The 16,521-nt window shown below is 32.8% G+C and overlaps 5 protein-coding genes across 5 annotated transcripts; all 5 read right to left on the bottom strand.

The window, feature by feature from the left end:
- Window positions 1-9: 9 nt before the first annotated feature.
- Window positions 10-1,592, bottom strand: PPL_12382 (uncharacterized protein; the record flags this gene model as incomplete). Its single annotated transcript, XM_020583116.1, has 4 exons — window positions 10-72; window positions 117-723; window positions 765-1,098; window positions 1,280-1,592. 4 exons carry the CDS (start codon window positions 1,590-1,592, stop codon window positions 10-12), a joined length of 1,317 nt encoding a protein of 438 aa, XP_020429303.1.
- Window positions 1,593-1,667: 75 nt separating this feature from the next.
- On the bottom strand, window positions 1,668-2,541 carry PPL_12381 (GTPase domain-containing protein; the record flags this gene model as incomplete). Its single annotated transcript, XM_020583115.1, has 2 exons — window positions 1,668-1,724; window positions 1,885-2,541. The coding sequence occupies 2 exons, from the start codon at window positions 2,539-2,541 to the stop codon at window positions 1,668-1,670; spliced, it is 714 nt and encodes a 237-aa protein (XP_020429302.1).
- Window positions 2,542-2,661: 120 nt separating this feature from the next.
- On the bottom strand, window positions 2,662-4,648 carry PPL_12380 (FNIP repeat-containing protein; the record flags this gene model as incomplete). Its single annotated transcript, XM_020583114.1, has 4 exons — window positions 2,662-2,803; window positions 2,970-4,248; window positions 4,324-4,483; window positions 4,619-4,648. 4 exons carry the CDS (start codon window positions 4,646-4,648, stop codon window positions 2,662-2,664), a joined length of 1,611 nt encoding a protein of 536 aa, XP_020429301.1.
- Window positions 4,649-4,802: 154 nt separating this feature from the next.
- PPL_12379 (uncharacterized protein) lies at window positions 4,803-5,123 on the bottom strand (the record flags this gene model as incomplete). Its single annotated transcript, XM_020583113.1, has 1 exon — window positions 4,803-5,123. The coding sequence occupies one exon, from the start codon at window positions 5,121-5,123 to the stop codon at window positions 4,803-4,805; it is 321 nt and encodes a 106-aa protein (XP_020429300.1).
- A 56-nt stretch (window positions 5,124-5,179) lies between these two features.
- PPL_12378 (uncharacterized protein) lies at window positions 5,180-16,491 on the bottom strand (the record flags this gene model as incomplete). Its single annotated transcript, XM_020583112.1, has 14 exons — window positions 5,180-5,256; window positions 5,303-6,091; window positions 6,192-6,492; window positions 7,365-9,728; window positions 9,839-10,146; window positions 10,233-10,380; window positions 10,467-10,546; window positions 10,648-11,022; window positions 13,270-14,121; window positions 14,210-14,758; window positions 14,807-15,092; window positions 15,673-15,779; window positions 15,896-16,133; window positions 16,204-16,491. 14 exons carry the CDS (start codon window positions 16,489-16,491, stop codon window positions 5,180-5,182), a joined length of 6,762 nt encoding a protein of 2,253 aa, XP_020429299.1.
- Between the last annotated feature and the right edge of the window lie 30 nt (window positions 16,492-16,521).

The raw sequence follows: 16,521 nt of genomic DNA, 5'->3' as shown, positions 1-16,521 counted from the left end.
TCTGTAGTTTCACCAAATATAATATAATGAGATTGATCCAACTTTCTGATTTTGCAACCAATCCAGCTTCGACTCTTCTTTATGATATTGATCACTGTCTTTGGTAAGTGAATTGCATTTGACATCGTACTGAGATAGATCGTTCTGACCGATTTCGGTATGGCAAGAGTTGGTTTCTTACTGAGGATATCGACTATTTTCATGATTCGTACATTGTTTGGGACTGAACAGTTGGATGTCTCTGTTATATAACTAGGGTATGTTAGTTTCAATTTTTGAATGCTATTCGGCAACTTTGGATCCTTTAAATTGAGCCTATGTCTAACGTCTAGTGTTAGAATGCCTTTAGGAATACTGTGAATTGGCTTCTGAGGTGACAAACTACAGACTACGAGTTTATCGATTTTCAGTCTCTTCCATGCTTTGCTGTTATCGTGTGGCAACGTTGTTGACAACTGGTGGAAATGGTACTTGTTACTCGTTGGAAATATTTCGTTGATATCGTAGTTACAGAATGAAATATCGAGCTGTTTTATTGATGGATGAACTGCAGATGTCAAATTGTAAACAGAGTGAAATCTCAAAGTGGTAAGAGTTGGAGGTAGTTGGCTAAGATCAACATTTCCAACTGCACTGCTTCTAGCATTGAAGAAGAGAAGTGTAGTTAGATTTGAAAGGTATCTTATTGCTGGAATCCAGGTTGTTGGTACAGTTTTGATGGTACTTAAAGTGTTTGGTAGGATGCCTGGCTCCAATGAAGATACATCTCAAGATATTCAAGATTCGGCGGAATCGATCCAGGTTGGAGAGTGTGTTCTGTGGATGGTAACTTTAAGATTGTCAGGGACGATGGAAACAATCCCGGTTCAATAGTCACTTGATCATTGTCAATGACAAGCTTCTCTAATTGACTGGGAAGTACATCGGGTGGAATACTCTGAGAGAAACCAAGATTAAACTTTATTTTCTTGAGACTCGAAGGAAAACACCCTTGGAACAGCGGCTCATTGAAATTTTGACTGAATGAGAGGTGTGTAAGATTTGGAGGAAGACCATATTCTAATGTGGTACATCCGATCATCTTTCTGATGTTGGTTGCTTTTATTAAAAGTTGATAGAGTGGCTTTTGTTTAGCTGTGTCCAGATGTTCTAAAAATACACTGCCACTCAATAGTGATAAACTAACTTTTGTTAAGCTCGGTAAAACCTTTTCTATTTCATATAAATTTTCTAATAATAAATTATTAATAAGAAAGTAATAATGAATATATCAACCAACCTTGATAAATACCGATTGTAAAAGAATAGTCGTGAATTGCTGAAATAGAGTCATGTTCATTGATATAGAGAGATGATTCTTTAACTTGTTTGAGTGATTTTTCATAGATTGACTGATATGAACGCAAATAGAATCTTTTACAATAACTATATTTTAGTTTTAATTCATCAGTGTTGAACATCAAATAACTATCTCTGTCATGAAACCATCGTTTACAAACAAGTGAGAAACAAATTCTATCAACGTTATCATCTAAATAACCTGTAATTTTACTTAATAATAAATGTGAAAAACCAACTATAACACTTGTCATTTTAAAAATGAATATGTGAATTCAGTAGTGTCTAAATATATATTATTTGGTACCACATAGATTTGTAGTGCGTGGTCAACTGCAATGTAATATCTGAAATAAATCGATGTGTTTTGTTTGACAACGCAAATTCTTGTAAAAAAAAAAGAAAAAAAAATATATATGATGTGGGATTCCTTTGGATTTTATTTATTTATTTTTATTTGTACAATTTTAGACAAAAATCGAATTTTTAAAATTTTATATTTGTTTACAAGATGTTGCAGTGCCAATGCCATTCTTTTGGATTTACTGGTTCAATAGCACTGATGGGTTTAGAAATATATTTCATCAATGGTTTTCTTTGAACCTCCATCCATTTTCTTACACCATCCATCATCAATACATTTACATCTTTTGGATCTGGCAGACCGGTGAATGACAAATTGACTACTTCGTGGCAGCTGCTTGTAGAACTTTTTTCCATCTTAAGCAACTTCTTCAGGGTTCTGTCAGCACATACTTCGTTCTCCAGACGAGTTAAAGCTTGGCCATTCAATATTTCGCAGTTTGTTACGAGAACATATACGTGGTTCTTTCTCTCTACTAAATCAAACTCTGTAATAAGTTGTTCAATAGCTTTTCTATTCTCGTCTGTCATTCTTCCTGATTTTATCATCAAGATAAAATAGTTGACCTTTTTTACTTTATTTTTTAAAGCATCGGAAATAAGTGACACTACATCAGCATTGGACATAGTGGTATCACAAACACCTTGAGTATCTACAAAGAGAAATCCATGAGTACTATCTTGAGGATTGACACAATAGCACTGAAGACCCTTGGTTACACTTTGTAGAGTGTTGGCTGTTTTGGCAACATCTTTTTCAGCCAAATAGTTAATAAGTCTGGATTTACCTACACCAGTAGGTCCGATAAATACAATGGTATTGATAATATCGCTTTGCATTTGTTATAACTAATAGTAATAATAATAATAATAAAAATAATATTAAAAAATAATAAAATAAATGATTCTGAGCTCAGAATCATTTATTTGCTTTATATAGGTTTTTAAGTGAGAAATTATTTAAAATGGTGCAACTTCAAATCCCTCAAAACCAATTAAAAATTTAATTTCAAAATTCTTTGATTCCCATTCAAAACTTGTGCATGTCACAAAGAAGACTACCCTGCTATTGGGCGATTTTAATTCAAAAAGTAACACCAATCTAATAGAGAAAAGTTTTTTTGTAATCACGAATTAAAAATCTGATTTTGATTAAATTAAATATTAATTAATTTAATTATTATATTTATCTATTTTGATTTTTTTTGTTGTTTTTTTTTTTTGGTTTTTTGGATTTATAATTAGTTGGTACGCCCAAACGTAAAAACATTTCACCAAGAAAGTCTTCCTCATGGAAAAAGCTGGCCACAAATCTTTTTTGATATGCTTCACCAAAAATTATGTACATATCTTTGTCCAACTTTCTGATCTGACATCCAAAAGCTAGTTTACTCTGTATTGAAAAGATGTTGGTTATCGATTTTGGTAAGGCAATACAAGTTGTGATTTTGAATGTTGCAAGAGATCTGACATTGTCTTTGATAACATCAGGAAACGGATTTCCATCCATAAATCTAATCTTTAAAGTTTCAACTGAATCGGGTATGGTTTTAATCTGTCCTAGAATTGACTGATGCGTTGCTTTCAATGTCTTGATTGAGCTTGGGAGTGGTGTGGTAGTGTCATCGGTGATTACACTATTTCTGAAATCCACTGTTTCCACTCCAAATGGAATGGCATCTTTAGTTAAATCAAAGACATTGAATATCTTTAATATCCTAACTTTTAGATTGACTGGGAGCAATTGTGATTCCTGTTGAGAGATTCCCAGCCTTTCGAGGTCATAAAGATGTCTGGTGGACACTGGGAATATATCATCGAATGAATATTCACAGTCTTTAATAAAGAGATGCTTAACAGAGGTGGGCAATGCTCCAGAGACTGTGTAGACTGAATCGATACTGATATTGGTCACAGTTGGTGGCAGTTGGTCAAGTTCGAAGTTGACATTTTCATTGGTGACATCAACGAAAATCAGAGTTTGAATATTGGGAAGCGATCTAATCACCGGTATCCACGTAGACGATAGATACTTTATGGTGTGTAATGAATTCGGTAGAGTTTCTCTCTCAATGGCGATCGGTTGTCCATCGACGGTAAAGTAACTGGATGTGTCAAGTACCTTGAGATTTGGCGGGAGTACTCCTGGTTTCAATTGTTTCTTATAAAAAGATAGGTTAAGTTTTTCTACACTCTCTGGAAACAAACCAGGATCCATGTCCTCTTGGAAATCATCTCCGAAACGTACTGATTTCAAACCTGGAGGAAGAATATCAGGTGACAATCGCTGATTGAATGAATCGTTGAAATCGATCTTCTTTAAGCCCGCTGGCAAATAGCCTCTTGCTAATGGCTCATTGAAATAGAAACTAAAAGACAGAGACACCAGACTCTGAGGAAGTCTGTGTGTTGCTGAATTCCAACCTTCTATCTTTGTCACATTGGAATCACCGATCAATTGATAGAGCTCATCGTCGCTTTTAATCGAATTGGCAATCACTATTTTATAAACATTTGGTAGTACTCTTTTAATTTCATCGATATCTCCTGTTTGTTTAAAATAAACAATGATTAATTTGAATCACAACCAAATAGTAAGAAGCTGTTGATATGATACTTTACTGTTATTTATTTCATAATTATGTTGTGGTTTAACACCTGGTCTGTCATCAGATAAAAATATTTGTATTTTGTTTTTACTGTAAAGATAGAGTGATCTATCATAGATTGATTGATACGAATTTAAAGCAAACTTTTTGGTTGTGTAGTTTTCTTGTTTGAACTTTGAGAAATTAAACAATAGGTATTTATCTTTATCGTTGAACAATCGTTTACAAACGAGTGTTAAACAAATTCTATCGAGATTATCATCAAGATAACCTATTATTTTACTCAAAATAACATGAGATATATTTACTAATCTATTATCACTGTTGATTTCTGACATTTTCGATTTGTTTTTTTGGTGTAAAAAAAATTTAAAACAGAGGAAATGTGTGTTATATATTTAGTATAGATGGTTACAGAACCAAAACAGAGTTTTCAGAAATTTATTAGAAAGGAAAATGCAACCTCTCAAGAGACTAAATAAAATTATTTATTTATTTATTTGTTTTAAATATCAAATTTAGATCCATTGATTCTTTGTAGATTGAAGCAACAAATTTATCGTCTTTAGTTTCGCCAAAGATAATGTAATGAGATTGATCCAACTTTCTGATTTTGCAACCAATCCAGCCTCGATCGCTCTTCTTTATGATATTGATCACTGTCTTTGGCAAGTGAATTGCATTTGACATCGTACTGAGATAAATGGTCCTGACCGATTTCGGTATGGTAAGGGGTGGTTTATTTGGTAGGAAATCCTCTATTTTCATTACTTCCACAGAATTTGGAACTGAGCATCTCGATGCCTCAGTCATGTAGCTAGGGTCGGTCACTTTCAGTTTCTTGATTGTTTTTGGTAGATCTGTTTTTTTTAGATGGAGCTTTTCTCTAATATCGAGAGTTTGAATGTCTTTAGGAATAGAGAGGCTTGGCTTCTGCGATGACAAACTATAAACTATGAGTTTATCGATTTTCAATTTGGTGAATGATTTACTGTTTGAATAGGGCAATGCTATTGACAACCGATGGAAATGATACTTGTTCTTCGTCGGAAATATTTCATTGACATCGTAGCTACACGACGATGAAATATCGAGCTGCTTTATCGATGGATGCACTGCAGATGTCAAATTGTACGCAGCGTTGAAACTCAGAGTGGTAAGAGTTGGAGGTAGTTGACCAAGATCAACATCTCGAACTACATCAGCCATGTCACCAGAGAAGATTAGTGTGGTTAGATTTGTGAGGTTTCCTAGCGATGCAACCCATGTCGATGGCACACCACTGATCGAATGCAGAGTGTTTGGTAAGGTACCTATCGGGAATGGTGAGAAAACATGACCAGAGTACTCAAGATATTCAAGATTCGGCGGAATCGATCCAATTTGTAAACCATGTCCGGTGAGTGGTAGTTTTAAATTTTTCAGTGACGATGGAAGTGCTCCATTCTCGAAAAACCCATCGACACTCATAATGACAAGTTTCTCCAATCGATTGGGAAGTATATCGTGTGGAATGCTCTGATTGAATGCACATTCAAACTTTATTTTCTTGAGACTCAAAGGAAAACAGCCTGGATACAACGGTTGATTGGAAAGCTGACCGAATGAGAGGTGTGTCAGATTTGGAGGAAGACCATGTTCCAATATGTTGCATCCTTTCAGCTTTCTGATGTTCGGTGCTTTTATCAATAGCTGATACAATTGTTTTTGGTCAGCCATATACAAGCCTTCTATTCTTACCTTTGTTACTGTTGGTATAACTTCTTGAATGAAAACATTCCCTAATAATCAATTAATCGATAAAGATAATTGTAAGTACTTTAGATATTTATTGATTGATGAGTTGTTGTTGTTGTTGTTGTTATAGAACTTGATAATTACTATATGAAAAAGAGTAGTCATAACCAGCCATCGTAGCACCATACTGCGTGATAAAAAGAGATTTTATTTTAACTTGTTTGAGAGACTTTTCATAGATTGACTGATATGAACGCAAATAAAATCTTTTACAAAAACTATATTTTAGTTTTAATTCATCAGTGTTGAACATCAAATAACTATCTCTGTCATGAAACCATCGTTTACAAACAAGTGAGAAACAAATTCTATCAACGTTATCATCTAAATAACCTGTAATTTTACTTAATAATAAATGTGAAAAACTAACTATAACACTTGTCATCTTTAACAAAAGAATAAATTAAAATTAAAGGTTCTAAAAAATTTGGATTTTTTGATCAAAAAAAAATAAATATCTATCAAGATATTTTTTTTCAATTAATAATAAATAAATAAAAAAAAAGAGAACTAAATTATATATCTAAGATACTCATAAATCATTTAGAGTGTCAACAAATAATTATTTATTTAATTTTCGAAAAGTTATGCATTTTAAAATGATAATAAAATTTTCAAAAGATAGATCATATCTTTCTTAAAAGATTATTATTGCGAAAAAGTGTGATGTTGATTGTGGAATATAAAAAATATATAACAATAATGTGTGAATAAATTATTAGTGAATTGATATGAAACATATGTTAATAAAAAAATGATAATAATTAGATGTATAAGTTTGTAGTTATAATATATATATAATGAATGAATGAATGAATGTATAGATAATACATATATTGGAAAAAGAAGAGGAAGATGAAGTATGAACAACCAAATGATTTTGTGAGTGTGGTTATTAACATATATATATATAATTATCTAAGGTTGCAGAGTTGTTGAATGAACAGGATTGATCACACCGACAAGCAATGGGTGTTGGTGCATAATCTGAGTGTCCTGATCGAGGCTAGAATTTCTACTAGTATTGTGAAGCCTATGTGGATGGTGATGATGATGATGGTTGTTGTTACCGCTGCTGCTGTTGGCTGTTGTCAATTTCATTGGTGAATTTGCTACAGCCTGGTGATTGTTGCCGTTGTTAGACGACAATGTCAAAGCAGGTGGCAGACCACTGACAAGTGCACTCGACTTGCCATTCTGTGGTGACTGCATTACTGATGATGACTTATTGATGAGCATTGGTGGTGAAGAAAATACTGCATCGGAATGTTGATGTTGGACTTGAGATTGCTGTTGTTGTTGTTGTTGCTCGGTATTACGTGACAATGAAGAAGCCTGAGTGTTGCGATATTGCTTTAAGGGCGATACAACAGACGATGGTTGTTGGTACTGTTGTGTTTGTTGAGACCAATGTTGTTGTTTTTGATGGTGGTGATGATGATGATGATGATTATTATACTGATTGTTTAATGGTGGTGGCTGGACCATATGATCACGTTCACGCACCAAATCTAGTTGTTGCATCTGGCTTTGAAGGTCTTGCCATTCACTATCATTCGAAAAAGATGATGGTGATTTCATGAGTAGCGGTGAGATTGGTTGTTGTGGATAATATGCAGAGTGTTGTTGGAATTGACTATGCTGAGCGCTATGGTCATTTTGATTCATCATCAATCTCATAGATGGAGATGTGCTGAATGAATCAGAAGTTGTTGACCATTGATCTAAAAATGTGTTGGACGAAGGGGTAGTAGGTGAATTAGTTAAACTACCACTGCCAAGAGTTGGTGAATACCATGGAGAGCCCAGAGCAAACAAAGAACTAGTTGGTGATAAAGAATTACTACGTTGTTGTTGTTGCTGTTGTTGCTGTTGTTGCTGTTGTTGTTGTTCACGTGAAGATGTGACGTAGTTTGGATATTTGGATGGTAAATGAGGTGATTGTTGTTGTTGTTGTTGTTGTTGTTGGTTTGATTGTGATTGTTGTTGAGGTGATTGATGAATGAGAGGTTTGGTTGTTGTAGTGGGGTTGTTGTTGACGATGGTATTATTAAATACATGATGATTGTTATTGGATGTATTTAGATGTGAATAATCTTGTCCATTCAATGAGGAACGGAATCTTGTTGGTAAAAAAGAAGAAACCATCGGTTGTTGTTGTTGTTGTTGGAGTGGTGGAGGTGATTGTTGTTGTTGTTGTTGGGGTGTTTGTTGATTTGATCGTTGGGAATGTTTATGGTTATTGATACTACCAACACCGACTGGGTTATTAATTACATGTTGAGTATTTATACTGGTAGTTGACTTGCTGTTAGAATACTCTGAGCCAATTGGGACTTGCTGTGATGGTTGTGGTTGATAGGTTTGTTGTTGTTGTGGTGGTTGTTGTTGAATTTGATTGAAACTCGACTTTAGAGGTGGATTGATAACAAGATTAGGTGGAACTTGTTGTGCCCACTGTTGCTCTGACTTGGCCAATGGATGTCCATGGTCAAATTGAGGTGGTGAAAACATGCCATTGAAACCACTTGCAAATGGACTCTCTGGAGGTGAAAGTGACGATGCAATAATGGAGGTTGTTGTTGGTGGCGATGTTGGATGTTGTGAATGATAGTTTGTATTGAGTTGTGGATGGTGAAGCATCTGAGGGTGGTGGTAGGTAGGTGACATCATTGGTTGATGTTGCTGCTGTTGTTGTTGTTGGGATTGATGATGGTGATGGTGATGGTTATTGTGGTGATGTTGTTGTTGTTGCTGTTGTTGCTGCTGCTGCTGCTGTTGTTGTTGTTGTTGTTGTTGATGATGATGATGCTTTGACTTGTTAGACTTACCACCAGCATTATGTTGCAACTGAGCAGGCGGTTGTTGTTGTTGTGTCTGTTTCCATTTCTGAGGTGGTGAATGGTGTGATTGTTGCAGTTGTTGTTGTTGTTGATGATGCACATGATGAGAGGTCGAAGAATTCGATTTACCAACTCTATGACTGTTAGAGTTGGTGTTATTAGATGGAACAACAGTGGTTGTTGTTGTTGTGGGAGTGGTAGTTGCTGTAATAACAGGTTGTGCTTGTTGGTATTTCAACATGTGAGAGGAATTAGTTGATGACGACGATGACGATAATGTTGTCGAAACTGCCGGTGACAATGGAGTAGTAGCTGCAACAGTGGTTGTTGATGCTGCTGTTGGCTTACGCAATCCACTGTTATTGTTGCTAGCAGAGATGGTTGAATGGTCAACAGGAGTAAGAGCAGGTGGTGACACGAGCAAATCTGATGCATCGATAACATGTTGTTGTCCTTTCGAGTGATGGTTGTGATGATGGTGATGATTGCTATTAGTTGTAGTGGTTGTAGTGGTTGTCGTGGTTGTAGAGGTAGTAGAGTTGGACAGAGGTGTAGAGCGACCCTTTGGTGCCTTCTTTGAGGTAACAACCTTCTTCTTTGAGAATGAACAATTAATTTTTACACCCATAAATTCACCGTCATTGAAGAAACGAATGGCATTCTCGCTGGCAACCTCGCCCTTTTGGCTGTCCTTAAAGTGAATGAATCCAAATCCTTCGTATTCACCATTTTCATTCTTTGGAATATTGTAGTGATTTATCTTTCCAAACTCTCTACACTTATTAAATATATATTTGTGAAGTCCTACTTTTGCCTACAATTTTAATGTAAATATGATTGATTAATATTAATTTAGTTTTAGTTTGAAAGAATTATTATTATTATTACTTGACTAGGATTAAAAGTAATATGAATACTTGTTCGTTGGTCACAGGAATCGCTCCATTTGATCTTTATAGGTTTCTCGCCGATAAATGCACCATGGAGGTTGGCAAGTGCGTTCTCTGCTTCGTTTCTACAGTTGAACCGAATGAATGCATAGTTGTTGATGAACACACAATCTTTGTAATCTAATGAACCATATGATGAAAAGATATCTAGAAATTCGTCTTGGTTCATTTTAGTATCTACATTTGTAACATAAAGTGTAGTGATTGGTATTGCCCAATACACTTTAAGTTCATGATGAAAACATTCTAAAAAATAATAATAATAACAACATAATAATATAAGTAACTATGAACTGTTTTAATTTAATAATAAACAAAATAAAAACACATACTTGATAGATGTAACTTGGTTTTTGCATTGAGTGCATCTTCTTCATTTCTAAATTGTGCAAATCCATAGCCAAGTGATTGACCTTTGTCATTGATCTTGATCCTAAAAGATGTCGGATTATATTGTTCCAATGTAGTTGAAAATTGTTCCTAATGATAATAATAATATGATGATGATGATAACAATTGTTAGTTTACTAAAGTTTATGAAATGTATAATCAAATTGTAAACATACAGTTGTAATATGATGTGGAATATTACCAATAAAGATATTTCTTTTATCTCCATCTTTCTTTCTATCATTCTTTTCAGAATCTAATAAAATATATATGATAATAGCAAGATGATTAATATTTTGAAAAATAATAATAATTTGTTTTTAAAATGATGATGATGATTATGATTATGATACATACAGACCATGTATTGATCTACAGAGTGTTGTTCATTACGATTAATATTCTCCAAAATAGATGGAGTTGTGAGTGATTCAGAATCATAGTAGGCCATAGATGGAGAGGGTGAACTCGGTGATGACTGAGGTGTTGAAACTGCAGAGGAAGGGTTTGAGTTTGATGCCATTGCCGATGTTGATGCAGTGGTTGTAGTTGATGTTGATGTTGTTGATGATGATGATGATGATGAAGTAGACAATGATGATGTTGTTGATGATGTCATTCTTGTATCTACTTCAAGTATCAGTGGTGTTGATGGTTGTTGTTGTTGTTGTTGTTGTTTTTGTTGTGATTGTGTATGTGTATTTGCTTGTGATTGTTGTGCTATCAGTTCATCTTTTGAGGAATGAATATCGTTTTGAGTACTGTTCATGAAATCGAATTTCGTCTATTTCTCTTTTGAATGATTAATATATAAAAAACAAAAAACAAAAAAAAAAAACAAAGTCTTTGTTTGTTTCTATGTACAAAACTAACTAAACTAACAGTGGAATTCCGCCTGCTATCAGACCACCTTTGATCAAACCAACTAACTTCCTTCTGTCTGTCTATCTTCCTTTCTTTCTTTGGTATTATATATTCTATTTTTGATGATACTAATAATCTCTTTCTCTTATTATTATTCTTACTATTAAAAGAAGGTTGTTAATTAGTTGCAAAATATAAAAAAATAAGATTCTTTAATAATATTATTTATAAAGATGTAGTTAGATTTGAATATAGTTCTTTTTGGTTTTAAGAAAAAGAGATATAAATATATACGAAATAATAAAAAAAATAGTAAAAAGGTTAAAAGAAGAAAAAAAAAATTATAAATAAATAAAATAAAAAAGGATATACCAATTAAATATATCTTTTTTTTTAGGATTTAGTTTTTTTTTTTGGTGAATTGATTGTTTGTTGTTGGTTGTTGCTCAATCTATTTGATTAAAATATTTTATAAAAATAAGATTTTTTCTTATTTTTTTTGTGTTTATTTTTTTTTTTGTTTTTGTGATTTATTTTAAATTTTTTGATTTTTTCAAATATTGGTTGTGTGAAAAAAAATTGGAAATTTGATGATGGTTTTGATGAATGGTGACCATACAATTATGACTATGTTTTTGGTGTGTGGTGCGTAGATTTTGGTTGTGGGTCATTAAATTAATTACAAAAAAGAAAGGTTTTTCTTAATGATTTTTTAATTTTAAAGCTTATCTGAAAACCAACATAATGGGAAATCAATTTGACTAACGATTGATAAAAATAAAAATTAATAGAAACAAAAAAATAAAATAAATACTTATAAGATTTGTGAACAAATAAAACTACTTTAGATTTATATTAAACAAATAAGATAAGTGAGGTGAGTGAGTGAGTGAATATATGATTGTTTACTTTTGGATTGTGAAGTGATTGATTGGAATGGTGAATGTTTGTGATGAGATAGATGAATGTGAAAAATGGCTACCACCACTGCTAATTATCAAATTAATTATTATTATTTTAAATACTACTAGTAGAATTATTATACTACTACTCTACTCTGCTGCTAATATTAATTAATTCACACAACTTACTTTCTTTCTTTCTATTTTGATATTAAAATTTTTTTGGGTTAATTTATAAATTAAAAAAAAATTAAAAAAAAATATGCGCATTAAATAAAAAGACACACTTCGTTTTATCTTTATTTGTTGTGGTTTGCTGAAACTTGTACTAATAAATTTGGAATTGTGTGTTTGTTTAATTTAAAGTATTTTTTATTTATTTTTGTTATTATAATGATGTAGATATGCAAAAATGAAATTTTTTTTTTTGCAATTTTTTTATCAAAAAACACACAGTTCACCAAACACATCAAATCAAAGATAAATGAATGCCTGCTTTTGATTCCCAAAAATAGCTATTTTTTAAAAAAAAATTTTTTTGATACTTATTATTATTTATAAATTATTATTTTTATCATCAGCGGCCACCACACAACGAAACAACAGTTGAGTGATCAATATTAAACTGACAAATAACTGGAGAATAACTTGTTGCTGTTGTTGTTGTTTTTTTTTGTGGTGGTATTTGTCACCTAAAGTTGTGTGAAGTGAATGAATCATTGTAGTGGGTTTCTTTTTAGAAATGCTGTCTTTGTTTGGTTGTTTGTTGTTATTAGTCAATGAGATAAATCAAATAATATAACATTAAAATTTGCAAGAGGTATTCATAAATCCCATTGAAATAGAAATGTTAAAGGGGGTTATATTCAATACATTACCTCAATTATAATTTAATCCAATTAATAAAAGAGTTAATTAATATTGGTATATATCTCATTCATTGGTTTTATAAATTTAAATTGTAAATTGGCGATTGTGTGTGTGTAACAAAAGTGTTTGAACCAATTTATGATTCAACAGAACTTCAAGTCAATCACTTATTAGAGTGAGAATTGTAATCAAAGAAAACCAACCAACCAAGCAAGCATATAATTAAATTAAGAAGTACTTGAAATAGACTTATTATAACAATGTTTTTGTTTTGTTTATTTAAATCTATTGGTGTTGATTCTCTCCATATTAAGTGTATCTTCGCCAAGTATATAAGGGTTACATTCAATGGTCGAATAGAGATCCTCTGTGGTTAGTGTCATCTCTTCATCATCATTGTTATTTTTAATTGTGAAAATATTATCTGGTATTTTATAAACTGGTATACTAAAGGATAACAATGGATTCTTTGATTGATAATAGTTAGGGTTCTGCTCTAACGATTTCTTATTGTTATTTACTGTTGGCGCTGACGTTGTTGTTGTTGTTGTAGGTGTAGTTGTAGTTGTTGGTGTAGAACTAGATGTTGTAGTTATTGTTGTTGATGTAGTTTGTTGATTATTATTATTATTATTATTTATACTAAGATTTACAGATGGAGTTATATCCATTGGATCATCAACTTGTTGTTGATCACTATTATTATTATTATTATTATTATTATTGTTGTTGTTGTTGTTATTATTATTACTTGTATCTGTTATTTTTGATTCTTGTTGATTATTATTATTATTGTTGTTGTTATCTTCAATTTGAGAATCTTCATTATCATCTGATAGTGACTGTGATGTATCTGTTGATGTTTGTTGGTTATAGTGACTGTTGTTTTTCAATGTTAGTTGTGACGTCGATGGCTGTCTGTTGGAGGTCGACGACACAGTTGGGTTGTCAATATTGGGATCATACTGATACGCCAGATAGAAAGGTGGTGGTTGTTGACTCTGTGGAAGATCATGGTTGGCATGCTGTTGAAATACAGGCATCGTATTGTGAAGTATCTCTCTAATATGCTGTTCCAATGCCATCATCATATAAATCACACTCTGTCTTGAGACACCATTCAATCCCGACTCGCATGCAATCGTTTCCATTCTATCTTTAAGTGCCTGTATCTCTGGACAATATAGCAATGAATCTATAATAATAATAATAATAATAATAATAAAACTAGTTAGTAACCAACATTGCAGCTGCAATGTATATATGTATAATAATAAACTTACACTTTGGATGTATTCTCTTTTCTCTCTTTTGTAATTGTGTTGTAGATGATGTTGAAGATCTAAGTCGCTTGCTGTTTGAAGAGGAAGAAGAAGAGGAAGAAGAAGAGGTTGACTTCTTCTTTGGTGTATTGGTTGTGCTGCTGCTGCTAGATGACAGTTTGTCTTTCTTTGATTTCTCAGAGTGTGTTTTATCTTTCTTCTTATCGCTTCTCTCTTTATCTCTGTCTTTTGACTTGGATGACGATGATACAAGTTGTGATTTCGAATCTTTCTCTTTTGCCGACGCGCCATTGCCAAGCGATGCAGCGGCAGCAGCGGCACCTTGCGAGCCACTCTCTCCGATGACAGAGATAGGCGATCCGACATCCGAGTTGATAGGTACATTGCTCACCGCCGTAGAGAACGACAGTAACTTCTTCTTTGGCACCGGTCTTGGTGGTTCCAAAACGGGTGGAGAAGTCTTTGCATAGAATGAATTGAATATCAATGCTTTAAAGAATTGATTATGTACATGTACTTTTGATATCCAAAGAAAAAAAGATAACAAAGCTAATATTAATACATGTATATATGTCAAACATGTTATAACTAACTTACTATTTGATTCAGTTAGATAGTCCAATACAAAGTAATCTAACTCTCGTTTAGAGAGTTTACCTTGTAGGAATCTCTTAATGTAATCCCAATACTGATCTGTCTTATCTGCTAAAAGTGTATTGAGTTGTTTTTTCAGTGGAACAAGATCGATACGTTCCATAGATATATTGTTTATAGTTGGTAACACTACATTGCTGCCACTACTTCCACTACCACCACCACCGCCACCACCACCAACACCAGAAGCAGTGTCACTTTTAGCCATGAATATGATACTTCTTATAATCTATTAAGAATTAATCTATTCTATTCTTTTATATTTAAATCACACTTAATTGAAAAACAAATTTAAAAAATGGTTGATCATAAACAAACTTTGCACCTGTGTTTTGGTAAAAAAAAAAAAAAAAAAAGAGATACATTGTTTTTTTTTTTTTTTTAATTATTTGTTAACTTTTGATTTTTGTATTTTTTTTTTTAGTTGTTTATTATTGTTTCTCTACTATGAGATAGGAAAGTGGGCTGTTGTTCCAATCGACATTGGTGGAGTTGAGTGTTGCTATGGTGGTTTGGGTTGAGAGATCAAAGGTGGTGAGTACGAGCTGTTTTTTGGTTGGATAGGTAAAGATTGTTAGGTATTGCTCGTTGTTCAGTAGGAAGCTCATGTACACGTTCCAATGGATGTCTTGTAGACCGATTAGCATTGTTGCGGTGATTGAACTGCCACTGGCTTTGTTTGTCAGATTCATATGATAGATAGATAATGAACCGGGTTGAGCAATGAGACCATACACATTATTGACATCTAAGCAAAACAGCTGAACAAAAAAAGATGGCATCTGCTCAATTATGTAATTCGATACTACCTGGTGTTGAGAGATGCTATAGACCAATAGCATTTGCTGGTCACTATCGGCACTCTGATACTGTACATAATAGTTATCGCCTGATCCAGAAGCAATTGGATTACCAGCTTGTGTAATATTAAAGTACACCAATTTTCTATCGTCGTTTATGTTAATAGTTGTTTTAAACCGTGTTAGTTAGTTAGTGTTTTGATATCATTGTTTGTTTAAACAAAAGATTAACTAACATACAATGTACTATCGGTGAAATTGAATTGAACCAATGCAACCTTCTCTTTACCGAACAGACCTAGGAGTGCAGCGGTGTTACCAAGATTCGGATAGTAGGCATATGAGGAAGTCACGTATGTGAATGATCTTGGTAGAGCGGTCATACTAGAGAGGGTAGTGAGTACATCACTACCTTGATCCAGTTTGGAAAGTATATAGGTACCATTATCTTGTTGTCCCAATATAATTAACTAAATATCAAAATAGTTAGCCTAAAGATCGTATATTAAGATATCATCTTTTGATATTATTATGACTTACATTATTTTCATCATCATTTGCAATTCCTAGGATATCATAAGCTGGAATAATGAAATATTTCAATGTTTCACCATTCTCAACGTCAATAATCGATATATTATAATTGTTATTACCTGATAGTCCGAATGCATATATATACAAAGAGTCTGATGATCTTAGTGAATTGGTAACAATCGATTGTTGTTGTTGTTGTTGTTGATTACTTTTATATGCATCTACACCATTTGTGACTGTTGATATAATAATTGTTAAACTTAATAGCAATGTTAAATTTAATAATCTAATCATTGTTATATAATATATAAATATATGTACAAC

This window comes from Heterostelium album, assembly GCF_000004825.1.
Source record: "Heterostelium album PN500 unplaced genomic scaffold PPL_scaffold10, whole genome shotgun sequence".
In the NCBI taxonomy this organism is placed as follows: domain Eukaryota; phylum Evosea; class Eumycetozoa; order Acytosteliales; family Acytosteliaceae; genus Heterostelium; species Heterostelium album.
The sequence above is the reverse complement of the archived record's forward strand: the minus strand, read 5'-3'. Positions and strand labels throughout refer to the sequence as shown.